The sequence below is a fragment of the Populus trichocarpa genome, chromosome 10, assembly GCF_000002775.5.
Source record: "Populus trichocarpa isolate Nisqually-1 chromosome 10, P.trichocarpa_v4.1, whole genome shotgun sequence".
In the NCBI taxonomy this organism is placed as follows: domain Eukaryota; kingdom Viridiplantae; phylum Streptophyta; class Magnoliopsida; order Malpighiales; family Salicaceae; genus Populus; species Populus trichocarpa.
Genome location: NC_037294.2, coordinates 310,061 through 328,534, shown reverse-complemented (window position 1 = coordinate 328,534; position 18,474 = coordinate 310,061). Strand labels below are relative to the sequence as shown.

General features: G+C 35.3%; 3 protein-coding genes across 8 annotated transcripts; 2 read left to right on the top strand and 1 right to left on the bottom strand.

Moving 5' to 3' along the window:
* Window positions 1-542: 542 nt before the first annotated feature.
* Window positions 543-2,617, top strand: LOC7496489 (guanosine deaminase). The gene is made up of 5 exons (XM_002315438.4): window positions 543-803; window positions 955-1,014; window positions 1,094-1,284; window positions 2,083-2,187; window positions 2,283-2,617. The coding sequence occupies exons 1-5, from the start codon at window positions 788-790 to the stop codon at window positions 2,469-2,471; spliced, it is 561 nt and encodes a 186-aa protein (XP_002315474.1). The 5' UTR covers window positions 543-787; the 3' UTR covers window positions 2,472-2,617.
* Window positions 2,618-2,772: 155 nt separating this feature from the next.
* On the bottom strand, window positions 2,773-5,809 carry LOC7477206 (aspartic proteinase). The gene is made up of 12 exons (XM_024609496.2): window positions 5,267-5,809; window positions 5,101-5,161; window positions 4,903-4,997; window positions 4,706-4,818; window positions 4,366-4,534; window positions 4,231-4,270; window positions 3,998-4,062; window positions 3,801-3,914; window positions 3,481-3,693; window positions 3,288-3,407; window positions 3,101-3,189; window positions 2,773-3,016 (listed from the first exon to the last, which is right to left on the bottom strand). The coding sequence occupies exons 1-12, from the start codon at window positions 5,588-5,590 to the stop codon at window positions 2,932-2,934; spliced, it is 1,488 nt and encodes a 495-aa protein (XP_024465264.1). The 5' UTR covers window positions 5,591-5,809; the 3' UTR covers window positions 2,773-2,931.
* A 463-nt stretch (window positions 5,810-6,272) lies between these two features.
* LOC7496488 (uncharacterized) lies at window positions 6,273-18,314 on the top strand. 6 transcript variants are annotated; one of them, XM_024609385.2, is made up of 25 exons: window positions 6,275-6,837; window positions 7,041-7,098; window positions 7,311-7,399; window positions 7,502-7,557; window positions 7,687-7,762; window positions 8,017-8,083; window positions 8,458-8,524; window positions 8,806-8,872; window positions 10,117-10,200; window positions 10,280-10,321; window positions 10,531-10,683; window positions 11,362-11,439; window positions 12,064-12,132; window positions 12,226-12,291; window positions 12,380-12,508; window positions 13,445-13,501; window positions 13,649-13,738; window positions 13,992-14,057; window positions 14,684-14,752; window positions 14,824-14,928; window positions 15,076-15,096; window positions 15,202-15,327; window positions 17,520-17,578; window positions 17,706-17,742; window positions 17,875-18,314. In XM_024609385.2, the coding sequence occupies exons 1-25, from the start codon at window positions 6,628-6,630 to the stop codon at window positions 18,025-18,027; spliced, it is 2,094 nt and encodes a 697-aa protein (XP_024465153.1). In that variant the 5' UTR covers window positions 6,275-6,627; the 3' UTR covers window positions 18,028-18,314. The 6 variants fall into 6 exon arrangements, 5 of the variants coding, with proteins under 5 accessions (XP_024465152.1, XP_024465153.1, XP_024465151.1 ...); XM_024609383.2 differs by having other exon boundaries at window positions 15,076-15,327; XM_002315437.4 differs by lacking the exon at window positions 15,076-15,096 and having other exon boundaries at window positions 6,276-6,837.
* Window positions 18,315-18,474: the final 160 nt, after the last annotated feature.

Sequence of the window (18,474 nt, the reverse complement as noted above, 5' to 3'; positions counted from 1 at the left end):
AAAAAATGATACACAACCACAAGTTGAATTACTTGTTATCATAATCATCTTTATATAGTTAAGAAAATCAAATGAAAAAAAATAAAATATTAAAAATTATAGCTTTTAAACTTGAAACGAGAATACATATAATTATCTTGTCAAAACCCAATCTTCAATTAATTAACTTTATTTTTATTAAGATAGTATTATTTTATTTTTTTGTATGTTTTTTTAAATCAATATAGATCAATCTAAATTGACTTTTTTATCTATAAACCGATGTGATAGATCGGGTTTTGGGCATGTTTGTTTTCGAGTTTTAAAAATATATATTTTAAATTATTTATTATTTTTTTTAAATTAATATTTTTTTGATGTTTATAGACTATTTTAATATAATAATATGAAAATTAACTTTTAAAAATAAAAAAAATTTATTTTAATATATTTTTAAATAAAAAATAATTCAATAAATAAGAATTAATTTACATTGAAGCGTCGGTTTGGTAACGTGGTGTTAGGAAATAAATGAAAAATTAAAATAAATGCTAGTGGATGGGATGGATTTCTCTCCACCCCCACATCTCTCACACTTGACATTACACATCGCATCGCATCGCATCGCGCAAAAGAATTGACGAAGAGAGTCAGTCCTGTCTTTCGATCTTCTCCCCCCTTTATTTTATTTTATAAATACAGAAGAATTGCTACCAAATCTACCCATTTCCATTCCATTCAAGCTTAATTTGGAAGATTTATTAGAAAAGAAATCATCTTCAATCACATCAATATCAGCCCATCAAACATGGAGGAAGCCGATGGTATATCTATTCTCTTTTCCCTTTCTCTTTAGGCTCATTACTGATCTGCTTGCTTGCCATGTTCTATTCTTGAGGATCTCTCTCTCCCTCTTTTGTGATTTTTTTTTTAATTTTCTTTGTTTTGGATGCATTGGATTGGATTGGATTGCAGTGGTTGAAACTAAGAAGGGAACAATCTCAGTGGCTTCTGCATTTCCTGTTCATCAGGAAGGTATGGTATCGCTTGATTTTTGTTATAACTACTGCTTGTTCTGGTAATTGAATTATTGTTTTGGATGGCTCTTGATCAGCTGTACAGGACAGAGATCACAAGTTCCTAACAAAAGCAGTTGAAGAAGCTTATAAAGGGGTTGACAGTGGAGATGGAGGTCCTTTCGGTGCTGTTGTTGTCCTCAACGATGAGGTTGTTGTCGCTTGTCATAACATGGTCTTAAAACATACTGATCCTACTGCCCATGCCGAGGTCACTGCCATTAGAGAGGTTTGTTTCTTTCTTCTTCTTCTGCTCTTTCTACATTTAACTTCGCCTTATATTATTATATTGCATACCTTCATGGAATGAACGGATCTGTTTGGGTGCACACCCTTTTGTAAGGGCCAGCTTGAAAACTGCGTTACAAGCCAAAAGGCATAAAAAATTGATGTTTTCTGGCTTGAAACGCAGCAAACCGTGTAGAAAAACGGGCTCAGGAACGTGCTTGAGAGTTGTTTTTGAAAGTGTTTTTTTAATTTTTTAAAATTTTACTTTTGTTCAATCTCAATGACAAACACCCCCATGTGCATTTAGTATTGTGTAACATATTCTGTTCAGAAGTGTTTTTTATTTTAGATTTTTTTTTTTTTTAATATTAGCACATTAAAACATCTAAAAATACTAAATAAAAAAAATTCAAAATAGATGCACTGTAAACACAAAAACAAATAGCTAGAATGTGTGGCCCCCTAAAAGAAGGTTTAAACTTTACAAGTTGCTAAGCTATTACCAAGTCATTGAAAAGTTAGATGCCCTGTTAGGGACTTAACCGGGTTCCGGCATGACTCAGCTGGGCTGTGAGCAGATACAATGGCAATTTGAGACCTTAAATATCTGCCCCGTATAAACAAAATCCATGAGAGTAGGCTCTTTTGCACTTCTTTTATTTATTTTTTAACCAAAAAGATTATTTTGATCTTTTATTTTCCTTGAGATGGAATGGATGGTGTTATGTTCATCGAAACTCAGATATAAAGGCTTAGAAAGTTGCTTCCCCTCATCTCTTAATGACCTTGTTTTTACCAGGCATGTAAAAAGCTCAATCAGATTGAGCTTTCTGACTGTGAAATATATGCCTCTTGTGAGCCCTGCCCCATGTGCTTTGGCGCGATCCACCTTTCACGAATTAAGGTTTTTTCTGCTCCCTACACTTGTCTCAATCCTTTCCTGTCCCTGTGGTTCAGGGTGCATGACATATTATGGATTTTGTGGTGTGTTGATGTCAGAGGTTGGTTTATGGAGCCAAGGCTGAAGCAGCTATTGCTATTGGCTTCGATGATTTTATTGCTGATGCATTGCGGGGGACTAGCTTCTATCAGAAGTCCCAGTTGGAGATCAAGAGGGCAGATGGCACCCAGGCCATCATTGCAGAACAAGTCTTTGAGAAAACAAAGGAGAAGTTTCAGATGTATTAAGCGTTTTCATTTGTTCGTTATGCTAGTTGGGACTGTCTTTACTTCTAATTCTGAACGATAAGCTTCGCCTTCAATGCAATTGTTCAATAATGATTTCCATTCAATGGAGCTTGAAATGCTGATATGCTTTATCATGTTGAACTTCAGATTTACTGTGTTGAATCATGCTAGCATCTCCCCCAGCATTTTAATCTTTGATGTTGCATCCTATGTGATACCTTTATCAACCTTTCATCTAAATGCTAGAATCCTGCCTCGGATTTTCTCCCTCTTCAAAACATGGAAACTGAAGCTCCGAGAGTGAGATGGAAAAGGAGCCAATTCAGATTATTGTTTATATTCTACATGACAGTGTCCTAAAGTGCTTTAAAAGAACGCCCTATTGCTGCAAGTAAAGAGAAAATGCACACCCGATCCAGAAATGCATTTTAGCATACAAACTACTAGCATACAGTGGAGACTAGGCAGCTTTAGCAAATCCTATCCGGTGATTACCAAAATCAAACACCGTGTGGTATGCTCCCAAAAACACATCTCCAAGAATCCTGCATTGCATAAGACATCAATCAATGTTACATTTATGGATCTGTATGTTCATTACAGCAGAAAATGAGGGAGGTGTGACATACCAGAGGGGACCTTGTCGAGGAGGCATATCTAAAGCTGCAAATCCACTCAAGCAAATAGTAGCATAGCTTTCTTCAACTCTAACAATATACTAAACCAATTGCAAAACAAATTAAAAAAAAAAAACAACTCCCACTATTATATGAACCATCAATGTTCAAGAAATCACTTGAAAGTTAAAACCCACACCTGCTCTGGAGACAGAGGAAAGGATCTGTTTCCTATGGTGAAGGAAACATATGGCATGGCTGTGATTTCATCGCAGTTGATAAATGATTTTCCTAGAGGATTGGGGAGCCTCTCGCACAGCTTTAACATACAGATACATTTTAAGTGTAATTCCACAGAAAAAGAATAGGGATGAGCTCGAAAAAGTGATCACCTCATCAACATAATGAAATATCTTTTCCTTTGCTTTTTTCTCTTTAAGTTGTACTTGAATCCAGAAAACAATCATCTCGCAGAAAGTACATAAAGCACCACCCTCATCCACTGATAATCTATCTGTAGCTTCACCATCGACCACAGTCTCAATAACAGTGTTGTTGTTGTATAGACACAGTCCAACATCAACGCATATAATTTCAGGCCTTAACTGCAGACATGGGGGTTAGTTTGTAAGGAAGAATGCCCTAGATACTTTTCTTGAGAGTAATCCATTGTGCAATAAAAAGAAGGTTAGAAGTATAAAAAGTAACTGACTCCAGATATCATCGAATCCCATATTGAATTCCAGTACTTGGACACAACTTCTTTACATTCCAAACTCACAATTCCTCTAGCTCCAATGGCATGGTTAATTTGTGCCACTATACGCTGTAAATGAGAACTGGTAAGTGTAGCATTTTGATAACTAAGAGTAGCTTAAGAATAAGAATCAATGAGACATGAACAGTTACAGTTGGACCGGAAAGAAATGATGTCCCTGAGTCCACAATGGCAGAACAGCCACCAGCACACAATCCTGAAAATCTCAAACATTGATTTAGAGATGATTTGCCTATATATCTAGGGATAAGATTAGAACAATCATTTTCCAATAACCAAATGTAAGTGTTCATTGAAAAAAAAACTTCAAGATAGCACTGCAGCACCGCTTGAAATCATATATATGTTAATGTTATTGGATTACCTGTTGAATTGTTTGCAATAAAAATATCCCCCACCTGAATCTGTAATGAAGAATCGAGTTAAGAAGATAAACATCAGTTATTTTGATGGGAGGAAGAAGCTAAAAGAGATTCGCCAATTATTAACTTCATCAGACCTGCCAGTAACCTCTTCCAGTGACTGGGACATATGTATGGTCACCTTTGAAGTGCCTCCAATCTAGACCTCCAAAGACAACTTCCCCTCCCAATTCTGACGATGGATTGCGATTTAGCCAGAGAGAGAAAACTTTCTGGCTTACATGACCTTGTTCAGCCATATTATACCTGTACACAGACCACCAATCTACGAGTTAGATGCATCATGATCTAAGACAAAAAATGAAACAAACACATAAGCATCCATTAAAATTTCCTCTCCTTTATCCCTTATGAAGAGAAGACAGACACTTTCCGTTTCCGATAATTTAAGATTGAGCTAGAAGCCTAGAACTATACCATACTGGTGTAGCTTTTGCAACGGCAATATCCTGAAATGCAAGTCCAAGGATGCCATCAAACTGCACACCCAAGAGTGCTAAAAACCCTTCTCTTGTTACCTCAGCAAACTCCTATATGACGGGAAATTAAGGTCATTATTGCTGCAGAAACATAAACAAGTCTCAAGCATAAGACTTTGATGAAGCAGAACTCACTTGATTTATAATGATATCATCCCCAACTTTGACATGATCTTGGCTTAAGAACCCAGAAACAGACCCAGAACCATATTGAATTTTGCATGGTATACCTGAATAAGAATCCAACAAACCTGTTACCTGTAAGGCTCAGTAGACATGTATAATTCTGGAAATTAATGAAAACATATAGGGTTAGATCAAAGGTTAATTTACCGATCTTAGTATAAGTTCTGGATAGCCTTGCAATGAATTTGGAATGGAAATAGCAAGTAATCTGCATGGTAGTGGTGTTTAACAACATATAACCCTATTGAATGGTAGAAGACCAGTAAAGTAGCTAATTACTTGACTGATACTCAACTATAAATGCACTACTTACTGATAAAAGGCATTTTGAAGATGGAACCCAAAGATTGGAGCTGCCAGTATCAAACACAACAGTGAAAATTTGTGGGGGTGATCCAATGCCAATCTCTCCATAATATTGAGTATCAAGATAATTCTTTAAGTATACTATTTCTGCATTTGAAGTTACTCTGGCAAAGGAAGTAGCCTGAGGTCTGGTGATCCTGGCTGCATGTATGCTGTTAAGGTCTAAATTCCTTTTCTTTAGACCAACTCTCGCTAACCCATCAGAAGACAAGGAACCACCCAACCAAGCTCCCATGCAGATTGAAATTAGAAGAAATCTGATCGACTCCATGCTCGATCACAAAAGTTTCTTTCAAGTTTCAATATTTGGGGTAAATATTCAAAACAAATGGTAAGGCAAGCACTTTATAGAATGCTAAAAATGGGAATGGGAAGAGATTTGGAACCAACTAGTCCTGATCATAAAGCAGGGGCTTGTTTTGTCCACAACTCTGGAGACGCCTCCGTACTCTCATAATCTCATCAATGGAAACCACCGCGTAATTTCCTGATCATCTGTATGGCCGATGGCCTGAATTACATGGCTTCACAAATACATAAATGGAGATCATTGGTAGGAGGGAAGGGATACAGTCTCTTACTTAAGTTGCTGTTGTTGATATACATATATGTACATATACATGTCTTCTCCAGTACAAAATACTGTTCCTCAGTTCATCAAACCCATCTTCAAATCCAATTTTTTTGATCATATCCTAGCCATGTAGATAACCTATGAACCATGTGATGTCAAGAAAAGGAACACATTAATTTGAATGAGCCTTTGTCTATTTTGCTAATGGTGAATGCCACTAAGTAACTGACAATTATGTTCTGCTAATAGTATTTCAATCAAATTAACATATGTCTACGTCAAGATGAGAACTTTAATCTTTAAACTTTTAACTTAAGAAATCGCTTCCTGCAATATATATATATATATTACTACTGGTAATATCCCATTTTCCTTTCTTGTTTTTCTCTAGCTAGGGTGTCACATTCTTGAGAATGCTACATAGTATCTGCCCTAAGCCCCTAGATGAATCCCAAGTTGCTAAAGCTTGAAGAGGATGCCCATATTATGATGGCATGACATTATATATACAAGTGGCTATTTTTTTTAAGGAAGGAAAGGGAAGGAGGGGGTTTTGTTATTTTGGTTTCTTGATTCTAAAAAGAGCGGGCTCAAACTTGAACTAAAAAGACTCTCAAATCCATTTTTTTAAAAAAAAAAGAAAGAAAGAGAAAAACCCTCTTTTCTTGTTGTCAAAATATCAGAATCATCAACTCTTGAGTCTTAGAATTTGAAAAAAAAAAAGAGAAAAGAAAATGGAATTGGATGACGACGACTGGGGTTTAAGCGCTGAAGAATTTGATTCCCTTGAAAGAGACGCTCTCCTGAAGATAGCATCTCAACAACAACAACAGCAACAACAGCAACAGCAACAGCAACCTTCTGCTTCTTCTTCTTTTAATCAACAACAAAACCAGCAATTACATTTTAGCAACAAACCCATCTTTAATTCTCCTTCAAAAAAGGTAAAGTCCTCGCCTTTTTTCTCCTTTCTTCACAAATTTTATACCTTTTTACCTGTCCTTACTTTACTGCTCACCAGTATTTCAACAACCCATTTCTTGGTTTCTCCTTTAATTCAAATTTTCCTGGAATTCTAAGGGTTTTCTGTTTCTTCATTGTATAAAGATTTAACCTTTTTTTTTTAAAAAAAAAAATCGTAATTCAGGTTGATCCTTTGCCTGATGGCTTGCCCAAATCATCGCCGGTATCAAAACCAAAACCTGGTCTGTTCTTGATTCTCTGCTCTGATTAATTATCTGCTTTTTACTGGTTTCTTGAATTATGGTTTAGGGTTGCTGTTTCTATATTCAACTTTATTTCAAATTATGGATTAAAATGTTGTAAGTTTAAATTTTTATGTTATATACTATACTACGTGGCTGATCAGTTTGCTACTATCCTATCTGCATGCAATGTGGTGGTTGTGCTCAAAAAGTTGAAAGTTCCAAGGCATTACCAAAGCTCTCTGTCAAGTTTATTCTTCATGCTACTGGAAACATTGCCGCTAAATTTTTATACGACCCTGTAATGATTTCCTACATGCCTTTGTACTATTTGTTTTTCCCATTTTGATTGCTTGTGAAAGTCCGTTCTTTTTCTAAAACATTATGCTTTATATCATGCCAGGTACTAGTAGGGGCTCTCCGCAAGGTCCCCAAAGCCAATTGGAATGCAAAAGAAAGGTCTCTCTTTTTACATATATGTATATGCATACATGTGTGTTTGTCATTATTCAAAGTACTCTAGACCAGCATGAGCGTGTTGTGGAATTTTTCTTAAGTGCAGCCTTCTCTTGGTCATTGAACCTGCAGGTTGTGGATTTTCCCAGTATCTTCTTTGTTGTCAGCAGAAAAAGTTCTTAGTGAAATATCTGGCTTTAATGTTGAGGTGATTACTGATCCTTCTTGTTCCTCTTCATGATTTTGAATTTGATTGTTAGAGTGGTGGTTAGTTGAACCATCACTGGTTCCTTTTCATGTTTCACTTCACACATTGCATGATGAGCTCTTTTCTTTTTGCAGCACAGTTCCTAGCTAATCTTAAAATCATGCTTAGTGCTTATTAATTGACCATGCATATGTTTACACTTTTTTTGTTTAATTGTTATATGACTTCACTCCGTCGTATCATAATGTTTCAAGGTAGAAAAGTTAGACACCTTGGTGCAACGTGCTATTGCTGCTGCTTCTGTTGCTCCAGATCTTCGAGGTAAAGGCTAGATTTGCAAATACAAATCTATCTTATATTGATAAATGCATTTATAAGTTGCCTTTCCATTGATGATTTTCTTTTTTAACTTCATTATAACAGTAAATCTCTTGTTTTAGAACATTGAATTGGTGTAAACTGTAAAGTTCTTATGGTAATATAACTTTTGGGATGTGATAATCAAAGGTGCTCTGAATTTTTCTTTTGATCCTACACATTGCATTTTAAATACAGAGAAAGAAGAGAACTTTGGGGACTTTGTATGGTTTTACTGGATTCTGGTTTTTGCTTTCTCCTAGAGTAACTGTGTTTATACATACTTCAGCTTTCTTTTGTTTTTCTTCACTCTGCTGAGTTTTTCTTCCCTTTATAAGACTGGTATGACAGGATACCAGACCATATTGAATCAAAGCTTATGCCTTTTCAGCGGGATGGTGTTAGGTATGGGGTGTTTCCACGTTTTTCATTTTTACTTGTTCTGCGTGGCGAGTTCCCCACATTATTCATTTTTACTTAATCTGCGTGGCGAGTTCCCCACATTGTTCATTTTTACTTAATCTGCGTGGCGAGTTCCCCACATTATTCATTTTTACTTGATCTATTATCTCTTTCAAATGACTAAATTAAGTTCTGTTCCTTGTTTATTTTGTAATATATGAGATAGTACACAGTTTAATTATGACTCTTTTGCATTTCACTTATTTCTTTCTTTTCCTCTTTAGGTTTGTTTTACAACATGGTGGGCGCGCACTCCTAGCAGATGAAATGGGACTGGGAAAGACTTTACAGGCAATTTATCTACTCATTTCTATTTCTATCCTTTCAATATCGTTATGAAAGCTACATGCTGCTTCCATAAGAGTATGTTACTGTGGTAATGCTCTTGGTAATAGCTTCACAGAAGTAGCTGCTTACCTGGCGTGCAAGCATTGTATGAATTATATGAGGGTATATAGGCTGTGTATCTAGCTGAACCTAGGTTCTAATTATTAATCATTGTTTGTTGTGATATCTTGCCATTGTATCAAATTAACTTTCTGCAATGCCCATTGTCCACTATATGATGATATCCATGTTTTTCTATGCTCTATAACTGTAATATGCACTGATTTTTCTATTTGATTCTTATTATAGTGAAGCTAACTGGAGGATGTTAGTTTTAATTTATTTTTTGAAGATTTATCTACCCTCCTTTTGTGCTTGCAGTTGGATAATGAGTTTCAAGCAGCTTATGTTCAGTAGATACCTTGATCTTGTTTTCTAGCATTTGATATTAGAATGGAAAAGCAATACAAGAACAAAGCCGTAATCCTGAACTAGTTGGGGTCAGCTATATGGATTTTTTTGTGCCATTCCGTACGATCATAAAACAAAACTGCCACAATGAAAGATAATTTAAATCCTTCGATACCACTTGCATTATTGTTATCTTCATTCTCCCTTGACCTTTGTTCATATCTTCCACTGTCAACTTCTCATTTCTCCAAACCGGGGCCTCTGATGGCCTACGTCAGACATGGGCAAATCATTAAAGGCATCCTCTCATTTTATCTCCACTGTGCTGTATATGGTCCTTTTGGCAGACATGCCCATTTCTAATCTTATCTATTATTTTGTTACCGCACATCCACCTTAGCAAGCACTTCTCTTCCACGCTATCTTATGGGTATCTTGTTACATGCCTAATATTCACTCCATACACATGGCTTGACAGACCAGTAGTGGTTCTCCACTTCAGCTAGCCTTTGAATCTACGAGTTTCGTTCTTATCTATTTCTCCATTCTCTTCAATAATAGAGCTTAAATACCTTAATTGCATGCATTTTGGCACCACAATCCCACCCAGTCTAACCTCCATTTCTTTTATGTGAGGTACACTCATTGACATTTTGTCTTGCTTCAACTCTTAAAACCTTAAGCAGATAGACTCAACTTTTGCCAAAGTCACCATTAGGCTATATTCTTTTAAATCATTTTTATGTACAAATTCTTATTACTATCATGCAAAATGGAATTTATCGTGTTTTTTCCAGGCTATTGCTGTAGCAGCATGTGTTCGTAATTCCTGGCCTGTTCTAATACTTGCACCCTCTTCCTTGCGTTTGCATTGGGCTTCAGTAAGTGTTTAACTATATGCTTGTTGCAGTTTCTAACAAGGCATTTTCCCAGTTGCCTAATACTTATGCTATATTGCAGACGATTCACCAATGGCTTGATATTCCTTCATCAGATATACTTGTATGTTTTTATTTAGTCCTTTTTGAAATATTGTGGTTACTTTTCCTTTTTCCATAGTCAGAGCTATAACTCTGAGCATATTCTCATTGCTCTTCTGCCTCTGTTTCTTTCCCTTTTCATTTCCTTCTCAATACCTGGAAACTTGATTCTCATTTTATTTTGTTCTTTACAGTTGTTTTCTTTTTTCCTTAACAACTGAATGTTAATAGGTTGTTTTATCGCAATCGAGTGGATCTAACAGAGCTGGATTCAATATTGTATCAAGTTCTAGGAGCACTATTCGCCTTGATGGCTTATTTAACATCATCTCTTATGATGCAGTCCCTAAGTTGCAGAACAAATTAATGACATCAGAGTTTAAGGTAAGTCCAATAAGTCGTTTATTGAGTTGGGCTATACATTCACCTTCATTAGACTAGTCCAATTTTCTTAGATCAATTATCTGTAAGTTGAAATTATGAAGTGTTTATCAGGATGAAGAGGAAAGTTAATGTTATTGGAAATGGGGACATTGAGCATGATACAAGAAAATGCTGGAACATTCTTTTGCTTTTTGTTAATAATTTTCAGCAAAATGTGTTTGAAAATTCACAATGCAAGAATGAATTTGATAGTATTATTAGCTTAAGATTAAATTTACTTCTTGAATAGACGGTGTTACTACTCAAATGTGAGCTCAAAATAACTATTGTTTGACTATCCTAATCTCCTCTATGTACATCTTTACTTAAGGAAGGCAATAAATCAAACATTGAACAATGTTTCTTTTCATTAGCTCCCTGCAAAATTTAGTAAATAGCATGGCAAGGATGGTGCTCTGTATCAGTGTAGTGTAGATAACTAAATTTCTTAAAGGTTTTTGATGTAATGTGCCAAAAAAATTGAACTTGATGAATTAATGAGAAAATCTAGATGTCTATATCTGTGTTTATTCACTTACAGGTGTCGGTTAATTATAGAGCTTAACAAAGTTGTATTCTCTATCTTTATGACTTGGCTACATTTGGTCCTTGTATCAATATATTTTTTTTTTTGTTCAGGTTGTGATTGCAGACGAGTCACACTTCCTGAAAAATGCTCAAGCAAAGAGGACAACTGCCTCGCTTCCAGTTATAAAGGTCGTCCTCTTTGGACAAATGAATACATGCTTGCATCTCTTAGTTAGGTTATTGGATTGCAAAATGCAAGAATATGTGCTGCTGTGCAGCTCACCAAAAGTCATTCTCCGTAATTGCTTACAATAAGTTTCGCAATCATATTGTATATGAACTCACTTCTCCAAAATGTTTATAGTTCTCCCAGCTTTCTCTTGTATCACAGAAGCAGGCATGCATAGCATGTACGTGCACGCACTGACACACTTATGTATTTATGAACAAGTTCTCAACAAAGGATGAGTTGTCATAGTCACTGAAGTGATATGCTATGATTTTGTACTGAGCTGAAATATACATATTGAACCGTGAGTATGGAGGTTTAAAGCAATTAGCAAATAAGAATACGATGTAACATCATTGTTGATGTCAGAATTGACTGGTCATGTGAAATTGTATTTGAACATAGAAAGCTTTCAATAATTTACTAATATTATTTGAAATACTTTCTGGTTAGCTACGTCAGTCACCAGCATCTCTCTCCCCTCTGTCTCTCTCTTTCTCTCTCTCTCTCTCTCTCTCTCACACACACACACACACACACACACAATTCTTGGTGACTGAAATTAACAACAGTTTCAATTTCAGAAAGCTCAATATGCAATATTGCTCAGTGGAACCCCTGCTTTATCCAGACCCATAGAGCTTTTTAAGCAGGTACTTTGAATGATGCTTGGATAGCCTGTTGCATTTAAGATTTTCAGGATTTTTTTTATATTGATTTTGTATGAAATTAACCACACTTTGTAGTTGGAAGCCTTGTATCCTGATGTATACAAGAATGTTCATGAATATGGTAACCGGTATTGCAAGGGGGTAAGTAAATATTTCATGGTTTACAAAGTTTATTATATTGTTAAGCCTTTTGATAATCAACAGTTGTTGCTTTGTATTATTCTTCTAGGGAATATTTGGAGTTTATCAAGGTGCAAGTAACCATGAAGAATTGCACAACTTAATCAAGGCAACAGTGATGATACGCAGGCTTAAAAAGGATGTCCTTTCTGAGCTTCCTGTGAAACGACGACAACAGGTATGTTGTTTGTTCATTTGTCCTTTGCTTCTGATATGACTCATAACCTGTTGCTAGTGGAGTTTGCACCGGTTTTTGCTCCATGCAAAAAATAGATTTTTTGATTGTTTTATATTCCATGATCGTAATGGCTTGGAAGCATTAGGCATTAACTAAGATTTTTTAATGCAAGAAAAATGGTTTTTAAGTCCAATTTAGCTCTTAACCTGTTGCTAGGAGAATTTGCACCAGTTTTTGCTCCTAGCAAAAAATCTATTTTTTGATTGATTCTTGTTCCATGATCAAAATATCTTGGAAGCATTAGCATCAATTAAGATTTTTTAATGCAAGAAAAATGGTTTTTAAGTCCAATTAAGCTCCTAACCTGTTGCTAGGAGAATTTAAACTGGTTTTTGCTCCTTGCAAAAAATCTATTTTTTGATTGATTTTTATTCCATGATCGAAACGGCTTGGAAGTATTAGCATCAATTAAGATTTTTTAACTCAAGAATTTTTTTTTAAAGTCCAATGAAGCAAAGGATTTTCATCTGGTTTGAGAGTTTTGGTCAGTGGCTTGTTGAAACTTTTTGGGATTAAAAAGCTATACTGTGGGAGAAATTCTTATCAGTGATGGAAATTAAACATTTTTTGACTTTTACTCTTGGGAGTTTGTTGGACTTTTGCTACGTTAGATTGCATTATCGTTAATTATTATCACTAAATTGACATTGAATTAATACATTCACACTTGTCCACGACTCTCCAATTTAATTATCAGTATCAATATGATACAGAAGAAATGCCAAATTATGCTTGTCCGTGGCTCTCTCAGCTTTTCATGTTTGTTCCTCTGCTTACTTGTCCATGGACACATTGTTTAACTATTTGTATTAGATGAATATGTAGAATATGGTTTTTTATGTGGTTCCTTCACAAAATTTTACAACTGATTTACAGGTATTCCTTGATTTGCCTGAAAAGGACATGAAACAAATCAATACTTTATTCCGTGAGGTAATTCAACTCACTGGTGGTTGATCTCTTACTTGTGCTTGCTCTATAAAGTCAATTGAGTATCTTGGAGTTGGAGGCACAGTTTCTATCCAAAAGTGGAAAGGAAAGGAAAAAAAAATATAATGGTATTGTTATTCTGTTTTGTAGTTGGAGGTGGTAAAAGGAAAAATTAAGGCTTGTGCATCAGATGAAGAGGTTGAATCACTGAAATTCACAGAGAAGAATCTTATTAACAAGGTATCTACTTAGAAATGGTATGCATGATATGATTGCATGGTCATCATTGCCTACTTCATCTTCATCATTTAAGTGTAATATGTGCACGTTCCCTGTTTGTACATGTACTATCAAATCAGAATGACATATCTCCGTTCTTGTTCTTTTTTTTTTCACTTCATTAAATACCAAGGACAATTTTTTTTGCCACAAATGTCCTCGTTACCCATCTTGCACAACTTCATTATCCTGTCACTACTTTATTGAATTGCAGATATATACTGATTCTGCTGAAGCCAAGATATCTGGAGTTCTAGATTATCTGGGAACTGTCATTGAGGTGATTTCATTCTCTTTATCTTTCTTCAATGCATGTTTCTTTACTCTCCAGGGGTGTTCTTCTATTGCTTATGAGCAAGAGAAGGTAGGTTTATGGTCCTACCTCGTGCTTTCAGCTTGATGATAATCATGCTGAAGTCAGATTCACTATAATGTCTGCTTATTTGTAATGCTAGTTTCTGTTGCTAAAAGCTTAAATATTCTAGGTGTCAAATCTCGTTGTATTTTGTTGTTACAATTCTAGGACCTTTATTAGATTCTGGAGCATGTGTGAAAGATCTATAACCTGTATGGAGTACACTTAAATTCTATTTCCTATTGAAGCCCATCCAAGTAGCAGCCTTGGCTTTGGTAGTGTGAGTTGATTAATCAATTGTTTTGTCCTTATGAAATACTAACTAAAAGCAGATTTCTGATCCATGGTGCAATCTTATGTGAAAGTAAAAGCAGATTGGCTCAATTTACACCACACCCCTTATCTTTACTCCAAGTGAGCTTGGATGTAGTTATAATTACTGTTTTCAATATTTTTCCATCTGCCCTGAGGTTTATTTACTTTTTGAAATTGCTTTCAACTTTGTCCACTTTTTAATGGTTAAATCACTGTTGTTGCATTGTTCCTTGCAGGCAGGATGCAAGTTTCTGATTTTTGCTCACCATCAATCCATGATTGATTCAATACATGAGTTTCTTCTTGTAATACAACTTTCATATGACTGAAATTTTCCTTGCATCGATTTATTCTTATGAGATCTTCTAAATTCCAGAAAAAAAAAGTGGGCTGCATCCGAATTGATGGCAAAACCGCTGCAGCTTCAAGGCAAGCATTGGTAACTGATTTTCAGGAAAAGGATGCTATCAAGGCAGCAGTGGTATGCCAATTTGTTTCATTTATTTACTTGCCTTTTATTTTTGTACCTTAATATTGATGCTATATTGTGATGCTATTCTTCCCAAAATCACCTCCCATAAAATTTCAACCATTGGATTTATGGGATCCATTCCCTTCAATGCATTAGATTTTTTCGGAAGAGTATTGGGTAAGATTAGCATTACTCTTGATACTATGTTTCAAATTGACTGAATTTTGGTGCAAGTTGTGCGTTGAGTTGTTATGGTTTATCTGTGAAAATGTATTTGTGAAGCTATCTATTAGAGCTGGAGGTGTTGGGTTAACTTTAACAGCTGCAAGCACTGTTATTTTTGCGGAATTGTCTTGGACACCAGGTGACCTAATTCAAGCGGAAGACCGTGCTCACAGGATTGGTCAGGTAAACTACAGTCAACCATGGATGTTATTTCTAGATTTATATAAAACCATTAATATACATTGTTATCAATTCTGTTAAGGGTATAATTTGGTGCTGGTTCACTTTGCAATAGGCTGATTTGTTTGATTAAGAATCAGAACACTGCATTTAGTATGGTGAGATTTTGTTTGGTCTGGTAATCAATCATACAACAATTGGAAGCCTTGTATTAGCTTGCTTAGGCTTTAACCTAATACTAGGGATTGGATGTATGATTTTCCAATTTACTGTAATTCCACATTAGTTTTTCTTACTGAGCTCTCAAAATATGCTGCTTAGTGTTCTGTGCTAAATGGTGGTAACGAGTAAGAGCTTGCACATGCATTACATTGCTGTGGATAGTTGCTTGTGCAACTGAGGCCCTGTTTGTTTGCTGGAAAGTGAATTCCGGGAAAGTATTTTCCGATGTTTGGTAGTGTAATGGAAAATAAGTTGGAAAACACTTTCTAGTGTTTGGTTATGTCATGGAAAATTAGCTGGAAAATAACTTATTAATGTTTTATTTTTCTCAAGTTTATTAAAATAATGAGGAACAAATCTTACAAATTAAAAAGTTGAATGAGAATGAAATTGAAAAAAAAAATATAATTTCATAAATTATCTCAAATAAAATTAATAGAGATCAAATCTAAAAAATTAAAAAAAAAATGAAAGATGAAGAAATTAAAATAATAATAATTAACATTTTATAAATTATTTCAAATAAAATAAGTAACAATCAAAAGAATGAGGACCAAATTTGATAGATAAAAAATTTCAATAAAAAAATGATAAGAAAAAAGCAAATAGCAATTATAAAAATAAGGACCAAAATTAATATAAAAATTAAATTTTAAGAGATGAAATTGAAAAATAAATATTCAAAACAAATTATATATAGCAATCAAAAGTTTGAGGATCAAATTTGATATAATCAACAAATAATGACATTTCTAAATTTTTCACAACTTCCGGAAAGTGTTTTCCGCCCAAATTTTCCAGGAAAACACTTTCCTGAAAACCAAATCAAATTTTCCTTTGACTGGAAAGTGTTTTCCGTTGACCAACTTTTCTAATGGCAAACAAACACAGGAAAGTTTGGAAAGTGGTTTCCCAAAAACCACTTTCCGGAAAACAAACACAGCCAAAAGGGAAAACACTTTCCTAGAAACTAAATAAAATTTTTGTTTGACTGGAAAGTGTTTTTCGTTGACCGGAAAGTGTTTTCCATTGACCAACTTTCCTGATGACAAACAAACATAGGAAAGTTTGGAAAGTGGTTTCCTGGAAACTACTTTCCGGGAAACAAACATGGCCTGAATTAGTTGTGGAGGCACATTGATAAGTTTTCTGATTTGGAACTTTTCAAAGGCATGGTGGTGGAATTTTTGGATGGTAGGTGGTGCCCTTAGCATCGGTAGATGAATAAATGAAAGAGTACTGGTTATGTGTATGATCTGCAGGCAATCTAGAATTCTGAATTTATACAATCTCCCTCTGGAAAGATGATTTTGATTTTCTGCTGCACTAATGATTTGGGGTTGGTGTAGTTTCCTTTAGATGGTTCATTAAATCTTTCATGGTAGGATGCTTTTGATGACATGTTAGTAATGATCATGAATGTTTTGGTCCAAATGATTCAGGAACCAATAAGCTTGAGTTCCATTCTCCGAATACACGCACTATGCCAGGACTTGATCCCAAGACCCTCCTATATGCTTACAGTGCAACCAGAGCAATAGAGCTAATCTCTCTCAGCATTTTTATTTGGTGAATCAATTCATTGGAGTTCCATTAGGATGCCTCTTTGTAAAGTTAAATGCACTCACACACACCCTTCAGAACTGCAATCTGCTTTTCCTGTTTTACTAGGGCACCCATGTTTGCCTATATTTGTCACAACTTACTAGATAGATGAAACTGCAGTAAATATCTAGATAACCCTTGCTTGAGTTTTTTTTTTTTTTTATGGATTTCACATGTATCTTTTAATCCTAGCATGTTTGAGTATTGTATGAGATCATAGTTCGAGAGGTAATCGAGTTCTGAGAAATGAAGTTACGGGGCTTACTTTCTCTGGAGTTTCTCATTTACTCAAATTTTGTTTAAAGTTTTTACAGGCAACTACCTGTATGTGCCCAACGTTTTGACATGATTTGGTTCTTGCTTTCTAGGTTTCTTCAGTCAATATATACTACCTGCTAGCAAATGACACAGTTGATGACATCATTTGGTATGTTCACTTCGGTCACACTTGGCTCGAGACTTAACTAAACTAAGATGTTTGAGCATTGCTTTGGGCATTTGTTATGATCTCGCTCTATCAATGCTTGTTAGTTTGACATGATATTTTTCTTCAGGGATGTTGTTCAAAGCAAATTGGAAAATTTGGGACAGGTGATTTTACAAGCGCTGGGCATTTCTTTAGTGTTAGTTTGTAGCAGGGTATCTGTAGTGATTTAGTGCAGTGGGGTATCCATAGTGATTTAGTGCCTTCAGGCAATTGAATTCTATTTATTGATCAATTAGATGCTCGATGGGCAAGAGAAAACCTTGGAAGTTTCAGCCAGCCAGCAGAGAAGCAGCCCTGCGAAGCAGAGAACACTAGACACTTACATGAAGCGATGTAGCAATTTGGATGACTCTGAACATCAGCCTAAGCTCAAATACCCCAGGCACTGAATGACTTGCAATGGAGAATGGAAGTGTATTTATACATGCACATGCATTGTTTGCTGTATGCAATGGTGTTGCTATCATATTGCAGGTTGTTTCCCCAGTCCTCTCTGCGCAAGTGGGATTATTAGTCAATTGGTGCATGTCAGCACTCATACGAGAACGACCCTTGAATTAAAACAATCAAATTGCAGACTGCTACACTGATATAGGCTTGTAAATGGTTGTGTAATGATATTCATTTGTATAGCAACCACTGCTGGAAATCGCTGTTTTTTTACTAGTTTTTGGAAGAGATGATGCATCAACTGTAGCATGTGAAAACAGTCTAACAGGCCTTGAACTGTACATCAGGAATTGTTAAAATAGCATTCTGCAAAACTATATGGTGTTGTTACAGTAAAATCTTAAATGGAAAACATTGAGGTAAGTGTACTAAGACAGTTAAAACTC

Bases quoted from the DNA above. Each gene is read 5' to 3' on its own strand.
- LOC7496489 (XM_002315438.4), top strand. The intron at 1,285-2,082 runs GTTTGTTTCTTT...TGTTTTTACCAG, and splicing joins AGGTCACTGCCATTAGAGAG to GCATGTAAAAAGCTCAATCA. The intron at 2,188-2,282 runs GTTTTTTCTGCT...TGTTGATGTCAG, and splicing joins TCCACCTTTCACGAATTAAG to AGGTTGGTTTATGGAGCCAA.
- LOC7477206 (XM_024609496.2), bottom strand. From the start codon at position 5,590: ATGGAGTCGATCAGATTTCTTCTAATTTCAATCTGCATGGGAGCTTGG. The intron at 3,694-3,800 runs GTCAGTTACTTT...CCATGTCTGCAG, and splicing joins GGGATTCGATGATATCTGGA to TTAAGGCCTGAAATTATATG. The intron at 3,408-3,480 runs GTGATCACTTTT...TGTATGTTAAAG, and splicing joins TATTTCATTATGTTGATGAG to CTGTGCGAGAGGCTCCCCAA.
- LOC7496488 (XM_024609383.2), top strand. From the start codon at position 6,628: ATGGAATTGGATGACGACGACTGGGGTTTAAGCGCTGAAGAATTTGAT. The intron at 7,400-7,501 runs GTAATGATTTCC...ATATCATGCCAG, and splicing joins CTAAATTTTTATACGACCCT to GTACTAGTAGGGGCTCTCCG. The intron at 10,201-10,279 runs GTAAGTGTTTAA...GCTATATTGCAG, and splicing joins TGCGTTTGCATTGGGCTTCA to ACGATTCACCAATGGCTTGA.